Source organism: Trachymyrmex septentrionalis, unplaced genomic scaffold (assembly GCF_001594115.1).
Source record: "Trachymyrmex septentrionalis isolate Tsep2-gDNA-1 unplaced genomic scaffold, Tsep1.0 scaffold13, whole genome shotgun sequence".
NCBI classification, from domain to species: domain Eukaryota; kingdom Metazoa; phylum Arthropoda; class Insecta; order Hymenoptera; family Formicidae; genus Trachymyrmex; species Trachymyrmex septentrionalis.
Window position 1 is genome coordinate 1107427 of NW_017304438.1, and position 10955 is coordinate 1118381.

General features: G+C 32.4%; 3 protein-coding genes across 3 annotated transcripts in view; 1 reads left to right on the top strand and 2 right to left on the bottom strand.

Moving 5' to 3' along the window:
* The window catches only part of LOC108756785, a 23923-nt gene extending 19192 nt beyond the window's left edge, over positions 1-4731 (bottom strand). The window contains exon 1 of the mRNA XM_018500830.1: positions 4727-4731. The gene's annotated coding sequence lies outside the window, so the exon portion shown is untranslated. The remainder of the gene's footprint in view (positions 1-4726) is intronic.
* Positions 2983-8875, top strand: LOC108756786. The gene is made up of 3 exons (XM_018500831.1): positions 2983-3329; positions 5643-5819; positions 5890-8875. Exon 3 carries the CDS (start codon positions 5935-5937, stop codon positions 8806-8808), a length of 2874 nt encoding a protein of 957 aa, XP_018356333.1. The 5' UTR covers positions 2983-3329; positions 5643-5819; positions 5890-5934; the 3' UTR covers positions 8809-8875.
* An 808-nt stretch (positions 8876-9683) lies between these two features.
* Positions 9684-10955, bottom strand: part of LOC108756787 (lipase maturation factor 2-like) — a 6831-nt gene continuing 5559 nt past the window's right edge. Inside the window, exon 10 of the mRNA XM_018500832.1 lies at positions 9684-10251. Within this exon, the coding sequence (XP_018356334.1) occupies positions 9969-10251 (283 nt within the window). The 3' untranslated portion in view covers positions 9684-9968. The remainder of the gene's footprint in view (positions 10252-10955) is intronic.

Here is a 10955-nt window from a genome sequence, read left to right on the forward strand (position 1 = left end):
ACCGATCACCGCCCACGGAACGGTACGGTACGGTACGATACGATACGATACGGTACGACGGCACGACGATCTGGTGCGGCGCTCTCTCGCGCGGCTGGACCTCTCCTCCTTCTCTGCCACTACTGCCAGAGATAGAGAAAGAGAGAGAGAGAGAGAGAGAGAGAGAGAGAAACAGAGTGTGAGAGAGAAAGAACGAGAAAAGAGCGAAAAGACCTGTCTCTGATTAGCCGCAATAAAGTAGGTTTTCCGTCAACACGGTCTCTTTCTCGCGTATAGACTGACCACGGCGCACCTCCTCAACCAAAGGATGTTGCCACGAAGGTGGTCATGATAACAATCGTCAACGTATTATACATCACTCCTTTACCACCGTTCCTCGGTCGACATCGGTCGACATAACTCGGACCGCGAGCCGACTGCGCAGCCGCGCCTCCGCAGCGGCGACGTCGGAAACATATGTGCGCTACTTCCGGCCGAATGTCAAAACGATCCGTTGGCTGGTTGGCTAGCGCGTCCGCCGGCTAACGTGACACTCTACAGTTCCTGTTTTAATTATTATTACGGGAATTATATTATTGTATAACTATAGGAGTTATATTATTGTCACAGAAACTTATATTATTACAATTAATTATTAAACACTACCGTGGCGCCTCCGCCGTTCGTTCATGCATGTGCGCTAAGGATTAAGTACAATTAGTACAAAAGATCGCGTTCAGATAACAATTTTTCCTGGCGTTGCGGAAACTCGCGGATGAGATTCAAAATCCACGGAAGAACCTGAAAAAACTGCTTCTCTTCCGCGCGAAAGAAAAACTTATTACTCTCCTCGATACGCGGCCTGAAAAACTGCTCGACTGTCGAAAACATCGCCGGCATAGCGTTTCTGTGAGTTACGTCATCGACCACGTGACTCGAGCCGCCCAGCACCCACACGGCGTGACGACACTGACGACTCGCGTTCTGTTGCTGCGACGCAAAACGTGGCACTTGGAGCGCTCGCTCAATTTTGATTCGGAGTCTCCGAACTCTACAGTTGACTCTTCAATATATTTCCCTCTTGATCGTCTTGTACGTTGATGATGCAGAACACGCGTATTAAAATATGTCATCTCTTTAATTTCGGCAGAGTGGAAAAACGAGCAATTCGTAAAACGCAACGAGTTAACGGACGCGAAAGCCGGCGACTCTCGATCGACTGTCTACTTCGTTTGTCTGTTTCGATCATCTCGATATTTTTCGTTTATCTCGATCTCACTGGCGCAGAAGCGCAGATCCCGATGATTGACGGCTTGACATTTCCGTGAGGTTGTTTATTGCGTTAGTTAGAATTGAAACAATTATTTTCTTTTCGCTTTTACAACGATCGAGGCCAATTAACAGAACGCAGTTTTCCTTGTAGACATTAAAGATTGTTTTATAGCATTTTATTCGGCTATAATTCTCAGGCTGTTTCATAATTTGATGAAATAATATATTTTATACTCTGTTCGTATAAATTAAACGTGACAATATCATTATCACCGCTACAGCACAAAAGTTGCAGCAACAATGCTGCAACATTGCAGCAATTTGTATGTTGCAGCAATATTGCAGCGTTATTGCAGCGATACTGCAAATTCTGTACTGTATGGGCAGATATTTAATTGTTTAAAATATTTATATGCTTTTATATATTTAATCGCACAAGTAATCACATTTTACGGCCTTTTAGAAATTTCATGCTTAATTTAACTTTGTTAATTTCGTGTATAGTAGCGATTTAGCGATGAGCGATAAGCGACGAGCGATATCCAATGAGAACTCTGCTATGCATCATTAAAAACTAAACTATTTTTATTGGATATCGCTCGTCGCTCACCGTCCATTGCGTCCAGTGTAGTAGACGTTAAAGTAACTGATGTCCCTCTCAACAAACGAGAATGGATTCAGATTTTCAGAAATATTGATTCACGAATGTTAAAATGAATGCTTTTCAATCCTGAATGCATTTTTATTCATTTATAGGAATTGCATGGAGCATATCTCTATACCTTTCAATCTAAAAATAATAATTAGCTTTTTCCGTGCGTTGTGAGTAGTGTTTAATTCAAAATTTTGAATAGGAAATGCAGTTTTGCAATCTAATTGCATCCAATTGAATGTAATTGAATCCAATTGAATCCAATTAAATAAAAAAAAAAAATATTCGCTATTTGAAATACGCGCATTCGGATAGAAAAAAATTTCAATCCATTTTAATCCATTCTCGTTTGCTGGGCTATTTAATGTGCTTTTGTATTTCGATAAGTCATAAAGAAAACTTGCACAAATAAATAAGAAAAAATATTTTTTTTGTTAAATTATTAATGCATACACACACGATACCGAAGATAATATTTTATTTTTTTGGTATTATAGTATTTTAAATATTTTTCGAAAGATATGAGGAATTTATGAATTTATGTGAGTCCAGCAATACGCAAGATTTTAAGCTTGTCCCTATTAATGTGTCCTGTATTGGAGCTGAGAACGTTGTGTTATGAGTGTACTTTGAAATAAATATAATTAAAATAATGATTTATGTAATATTAACATAAACAATTAGCTTAAATTTATTACCTGTTTTAGTAACTATGTGTTAAAATGAGTCAAACGTGGATAGGCACACAAATTGGAGGCACATTAATAGAACCATCGCTTAGAGGATTCACTAATAGGGATAAAAAAATGTTTTCTATCTTTGTCAAAAGTATTATGAAGTATTAACATTTTTTAAAGAAATATTATAAGAAAAAGAAGTAGTTGAAAAACCGATAATTGATTGCAAGCAAATAAAATTAAAGCTACAATATTTAATAATTAATTCAGTAATAAGCAAATTGGTTAAAAGGCACGTTAATAAGGACAGTTATTCAAGTTTGGCTATAAAAAAATAATAAACCTGTGAAAACGTAACTGACAATCAAACGACGTCTGCTATACCTGCGCCGTTTGTGTGCGCACAAATATATAGTTGTTTATAGCCTCGCAAGTGCTCTCAAGTGCCCGCGAGCAAATAATCACGAACGGCCAGCAACGATCCGATTCAGAATTCGCGAGAAAACAGTGAGATATTTGCCCTCAGAGAGGCTTTTCGTTGAAAAGAGCAGAAAAAAGAGCTTCTAAATACGAATAGAGTAGAATAGACTGGAGTCGACAAGTGGATGAGAGTGATCGCTAACAACACGATTTTGAGATCTCGATTGACAAGTATCGTACATTACATTTTGTCAGTTATCGCATGACATTCGAATTTCTGGGTATACCGCTATTTGGCTAACTTGGCGTCATTCGCTCAATCGAGACACGTAAGTTTGATATTCATTAAATTGTATTATAATATTCTGTTATATCGAATTTGGTTACTTACGTTACACTAGATTAGTGCATGTAAAAATTGCTGTACATGTATTAAATTAGCAAAACTAAATGTAAAGGGTAGGGGGAGGGGGAGGGTATAAATATTTTAAACTATTTAAATGTCCAACGACGACACTGGATGCTTTTTCCACAAGAAGCACAAATAACACAGTGTATCACAATGAACTGTCACTTTGGCTGTCTTTTTTCTAGACAAACCATGTCCATTTCTATCAAAATATAGACTAACTTTAATCTCGGTTTAACTTATTTTTTATCTTTTCCTGATTTTTAAAACAAGAGAAAAAGTGAGTTGAACCAAGATTAAAGTTAATCTACACGGATAGAAGTGGACAATTGACAGTCGACATAGGATGCTTTCCATTTGGTTATATAAGTCGACATGACACAAGTACCATTCTGTTTTTGTTATTTATGGAATGTCAAGAAAGATAAAAACGACATTTGTATCAACTTCTGTCACAAATCATCACAAATGGAATGCATCCATAAACGTCATTCTATTCTTCTTGCATTCAATATATTGTATAACAGAAATGAAACGCACTTGCATCCATCTAATGTTTGCTTAACATTGATAAATGAACAAAGAATAATGGATGTTTTCCAGTAAGAGATACAATATAATAGTGGCATAATATAATAATGAATTTTTATTGTTATATTCCTTATTGCCAATGTTAAACAAAGATGAAATAATTCACTGTAATATCTATGGGTGCTCCCCATTTGGTGATACAAGTCATCAAAAATGTCATCTTTCTTGGTATTCTACGAATAACAAAATCAAAACGATACTTAATAAATATTCAGAAGTACAACCTCGTCAAAAAACCACAGTTTTTTTCAGTAATTATCAAAATTACTTATAAAAAGACATGTACGCAATGTTTTAAAAAGGGACATATGATTCTTGTGAGAAAAATGATAATGATAAAAAACGATAAAATCGATAATAGTACAGCATATATTTAAAATTTTAAATATCAATTTTATGTTGATTAAATATCGTTCTCAATCGTTACCTAAATCTTCCGTCTTACTAAATTGATGAGTCTGATACATTTAAAATGGAAATTTACGAAGCGATTAGCAAAGACTCCGATAAATGTTTAGAAGTACTACTCCATAGTTTTTTCAATAATTAGCACTAGTTATAAAAGGACATGTGTACAATTTTATTTTAAGAAGGAACTTATGCCTCTGCTATAATTTAAATTAATTAAAACAGAGAATTATGTTATATAGATATATAATATATAAATTTTATAAATCATGAATTATTCTTTGCTATAATTTAAATTATATAAGAAAATATATGCACTTGTCAAGTTTTTCTCTACAAGAACAATAAGTCCTCTGAAAACATTGTATATGTTTTTTATGATTAGTTTTGTTAATTACTGAAAAAACTACGATTTTTGGTGGGGTAGTACTTCTGAACATAAAGCCGGTTATTATATCTTTAGATAATTTTGGTTATTATCTTTAGATAAACTGTGCAGTAATTTATCTAATGTATAAACAAAAGAAAATAAGAATAAGAAAATAAGAGAGTAAAATAATAAGAGAGTGAGCTGAAGTTTATCAAAAGGTGGAACAACCCATCCTTAGTGACACACCCTTAGGCTCAGTTTTACAATTCACGGTTACCGAGGTTCAATTTATTTCTCGTCTCTTTCCAATTCTAGCATTAAAAAGAGATGAGGTATAAGTTAAATCTCGATTAAGAGTTAATCTATGAGTGAAACTGACTTTATGCCCATTTCCAACATAGATTAACTTTAATCTCGATTCAACTTACTCTTCGTCTTTTTCTAATCTTTTGAACTAGAAAAAGACGAGTAAGTTGAACCGAGATTAAAGTTAATCTACATTGATGGAAACGGGCATTAGTGACACAAGTTAACAGTCAATACAAATATTGTTCCATTTTGGTCACTTATTGAATGTCAAGAAAAATAGAATGTTTGTCAATGGGTCAGTAAGTAAAATAATTTTTGTCTCTTGCTGAAAAGAGCACTATTATTAAAGTTTGATTACATTATGCCAAATATTTAATATAAAGCATTTTTTTAGCAAATATCTTTAACACTTTAGATATTTTATATAAAGCAGCCTTTAATATGTACTAATCTGAGTGACAGAATTCATCATTAAGTGACATTATATTATAATTTTATTGATATTATATTGTTAATTTTTAGTAATTAAGTTTGTAATGAATTTTTATTTTACAGTGCAAAAGGAATATGGGAAAAATTGTTTGCCTTTGTTCGCCATACAATTACAAGATTTTATTTTGATTAATAATGATATCATATCCAGTATTGTTGTATTACTCAATATTGCATGAGAGGACTTTTTAAAGACTCTAGCTTTCTTTTGCACATCTGATTGCAGGAACCGATCGATATGTAAGTTTGTCCTTCGTTTACCAAATCTTTAATCAGATACATTATGTATAATTTAATTTATTTGCTACAGTATTCACACAAGAGGCAGACAAGAAGTCATATACCTTCATTCATTATGAGCGAATTTGATGATTTGGATCTCTTGGATATCCAAGCTGATATTCATGCTCTTGATGAAGTTTTAGCCTTGTCTGCGAAAAAAAAGCCCGAGCAACATGTTAGCAATGAACAATCTGACGTTTCGTCGAATGTCGACGCCGAGGACGACGATGACTGTGTCAACTATCTCCAAGCGAATCAAGAAATTGAAAAGTCTCTAAACGCTTACGAGATTAATACAAGATTGATTTCGGGTTTGACGATAGCTAAGAAGAAATTGACTGCTCTGTTGGAAGAGTGTGAGCAGAAGATAAGGCTATTGGACGAGAAGTTGAAGAAATCCACGGATGAATCGAGCTCAAATTCCAAATTGGCAATCAGTAATGCTGGTATACCATACTTCAAAGACAAGGATTATTTCAGTGCTCCCAAGAATATTGATACTAAACGAAAGGAAGCTGCTGGTGAGATCTTTCTTTTGAATTTGAAAAAGCCTAATCGTTGGTCAGGAAAAGACAGAGAAATGCTTTTAAGTGCCATAAACAATCAAGCTATCGAATCTGTACTGTCTGGAAGATTCACCAAAGAAATTGACAAGTCAACATCTAATGATCAAACTAAGAAAAGTACATTAGTGATTCCCAGAAACTTTAACGAGATGGTGGGACCATTGGGTGCAAGAGAATTCGATTGGCACAAGATTTCCGTTATGGATTTCGATAATAAACATTCTCCAGGCGAATGTAGGGCTATGTGGAATGTCTACCTACATCCTGCTTTCAAGAAAAGTGAATGGACAAATACAGAAGATAAGAAACTGCTAAAATGTATTAGAGAATATAAATATCAAGATTGGGATGCTATTGCGCAAAAATTAGACACAAATCGTAGCGCGTATCAATGTTTTATCAGATATAATACTATTAAAAAAGTACCGTTAGCTGGACAACCATGGACCAGGCAGGAGGACAAACATCTTACAAAAATTATAAACACAATTAAGATCGGCGACTATATTTCTTGGTCCGATGTTGCTAATCATTTTCGGCACAGAACCAAGCAACAAATTTATGTACGATGGACATATAGGAAAGCACCGCATTTGAGAAAAGGTAGATTCACTCATCAGGAAACATTAACTCTCCTGAAAGCGGTGCAGAAGTATGGCATGGATTTCTGTAAAATTTCAACCACCGTAATGTCACATCGAACTTCGGTACAACTCCAAGAGCGTTACCATACGGTGGTATCTAATATCAATAATCGGTACAATATTTGGACGCTCAATGATGATATGATGTTACTTAATCTACAGTTGCAATATAATAACAATTGGTCCAGAATAGCCAAGTATTTTTCTGATAAAACAAGAACACAAGTAAGACACCGATATAACGCATTACTAAAATATATAGCAAAAGGTGTCAGTCTTGAAACTATACCTAGACCACCCCCTACAATTCCCAATAAAAGAAATTTTATTAATAAAAAATCATCATCCAATAAAGCACCAAAAAGACATATTACAAATACAATACTTGAGATGCAACCTGTTGTAAATATTTTTGATATTCAATTAAGATTATATGAAGTTCTTTGTTTTCCACTTTCAATTAAATATAATAATTCTGAAGAACTTTACAGCATTGAACAGCTTATACGTGATACTAAAAAATTATACAGCACATTAAATTTATTAAACGCCAATCTTGATATTCCAGATGATTTTCTGAACTATGTGCAGTTGAATAACAAAGAGAAACAACTTTTAATTTCTTTAAAAGAATATTTAAACGTAAGACATGTAGAGAGTAATGAACTAATAGAAAAATACAGTATACGAATGTTCGGTTGTGCCCCAGAAGTTAATGAAGGTGATTTTTTTATACCACCACTTCCATTTGATGGACATGTAAAGCTCAGAAAAATAATTAAAAATCAAAAAAACACATCTATAAACTATAATTTAGCTATTAATGAAAAATTTCTTATTGATGTACCTGCAGATTTCTCTACAACTCCCTCTGTATTTCCTTTTGTTAGTATTGAGGAAGAAATTCAGTTTCACAAATTTGGTCAGTTCTTAACAAGTAATTACCACAATTTTTTAGAGCAAAATTTAGATTTATATAAATCAATAAAATGTATCTTTTCTTTTAAAACTAAAAAAACACAGATGTCAAAAGAGACTTCATTAGAACAAAATAAACTGAATGTGAATTCAGAAACAAGTTTGGAAGATTATGAACAAGTGGAATTAAATAAGTTAAAGAAAGCTGATGGATCAGAAGCAAGTTTGGAAGCTTACGAACAATCGAAATTAAATAAGTTTAACAAGGAAACTATTAGTATCAAAGAAGACGTTGAAGATGTAAATATGGGTAATATAATTCCACCAAATCAAGCGACTTTGATAGGTATAAAGAATTTATTTCTTTGGAAATTACTGTACGATTATCAACACGAATCTCATCTACGATGTGAATTGATGGCATCTTTTGGAAATGAATCAAAATCAGAACATAATGCGACAAATTCTGAATTTATGGAAATGGAGAGCGCCGAATATCAGTTGCTGCGAGTTCGTCTACGGCAATTATTTGAACTTCCAATAGGTTTATCGAACACTATATTGGAAGTGCAAGGGCCAGAAGCAATATTTTTAAAAGATAAGCCGACTCGTCGAATTATTTCAACAAAAAGAAAGTTTGAAGACGATAATGAAGACGAAAATACAGAAATAAATCCTTTGGAACTAAATAAAAGAAATAATTCAAACGTTTCGATTGATAGCAATTCTCAACTCAACTTGGATATTGCATTAACAAATCTTCCTAGTATACGTAGCTGTAAAATAGTTAAGAAAAAATATAAAATCACTAGAAAATAACGCATAATTCTGGATGTCATTCAAATCAGTATCGAAATACTTGTAGGAAGCATTAAAGTTTTATTTATCTCCAAACATGATACATTTTTTTAGCTTACATTTCCTTTTATATTAAAGTAAATGGGCGTAGAAAAAAGACTAGCTTTTATTTATTACAAATATAATCTTCTGAAAATAATTCATAATGTATTACATAACTGTGATAATTAACAATAGTGACCTGGAAAATTTAGTACATATGTACGTGTATACAATCTAAAACATATGCATGCGCACGTTACAAATATATATATATATTTATCTAGTATAATTTTTACTAAAATATAAAATTATATTTATAGATTTTAGGGAGGCCATAAGAGTGGCTACTGACAAAGTAGTAGTTTTAAACGAATTTATGTTTATCAAAACCTATTTACAGTCTATGTAAATAATATCAAGAGACATATAATATTTGTAAAAGATATAAGAAAAATACAATGAGCAGTTATATAAGAAAATATATTTTATAATAAAGTATCTTTTTTTCTCGTTTCTTATTTTTATCAATGATTATATCTTCGTTTGTTTTATTACAAGTATTTAATTAATACCTTTCTTAAAACCATCAAAATTAATAATGCTAACGAGTGTAATGTGTAATATATAATAAATTCATAAAATGTATGAAACGAGATCTCCGATTTATAGATACATACAACATATATGTATATGAATATTACAAATTATATCATATACTTTTTGTTATAAGTAAACACAATGAAATACAAATCATTAATAATGTAAATGAGATATATTAATATACTTTGAACATATTCGTTCATTGGATACATCAAATCTTTTCATAAATTTTTTATGTAAAATGAAATGCCTTTCCTTCTCTTCTTATGAGTAATTATCTTAGTAGATTTATATTTAATGCATTGTTATTATACACGACATAATAGTTAATATTGTCTAACAAAGACCTATTAGATAGAAGGAAGAAATGCAGATGTGTATTTTACATGCAAAAAAGTACCTTGTGACTCTAAGTTTATACTGCAAATAATTCTCACTTAGCTGATGTATGCATATTTTACAGCTTGTATTTTATATTTTGTTAATATTCAATACTTTATAACTTATAAAGTTTTTATAATGATTATCGCTTAATATAATTATTTCTTTTTCGATACTGAATTGCTGTAACCTGTTACGATTATTGCACAACCGGCTGTGAAAACGCCCCATAATATTAGACTCGGTTCTACTTTACTGACCAAAGATCTAAGATTGTCCAAAATCAGTTTGAGTGGTTCATTTGTGACCTTAAAACCTGGCTTCTCTTGAAGAATCTTCATTGTTTTTGTTAAAAATTCAATAAGTGGAGAGTGATTTTGGCTGAATGTTGGGAAATACTCTCCTATTCTTTCTCTAGTCCACCAAGCACGAGTATTCGATCTGTGTAAAAACAATGGGATGAAAATATATACTACACTAGTCTATAGATTTAAGATGTAATCAAAGTCTCATTGTGAATACTAGGGATGCACCGGATCGTAAAGTTACCGGATATCGGATATCCGAACAAAATGTAACATCAGATATCCACTCAGATATCTGAGAAGGCGATTTTTTCAAGTTGCATATCCGATATTTTTCGGATATCTAACCGAATTCGGAGAAAGTGTCTTCTAAAAAAAAACTAAAAAAGATTGTAATTTTGCAACAATGTATAACATGACAGCATCATACATATGCATACTTATTTCTAGAAAATTCGTATAAAAAATCAATTTAATGATATCAAATTTCAACCGGATATATTCTCGGATACTAATGATATCCGGATATCCGTTCGGATAGTAAAAAAATGCCGAATAATATCGGATACTTTCCGGATATCGTGCATCCCTAGTGAATATTTTGAAGTATTTGATTGATCCAATCAAAAGAAAGAATTTTACAAATTGACTAATCAAAGAATCCTTCGAAGCATTTATAACATCACGTTGACCCTCACATGTAATCGCATATATTTGAAGTATATACTTTATATTAGATTATAAATTCATTCACATGTAATTGAACATATTTAAAATGAACATGCGTTCATATGTACATTATATACATATATACATACATACATACATATATATATATAT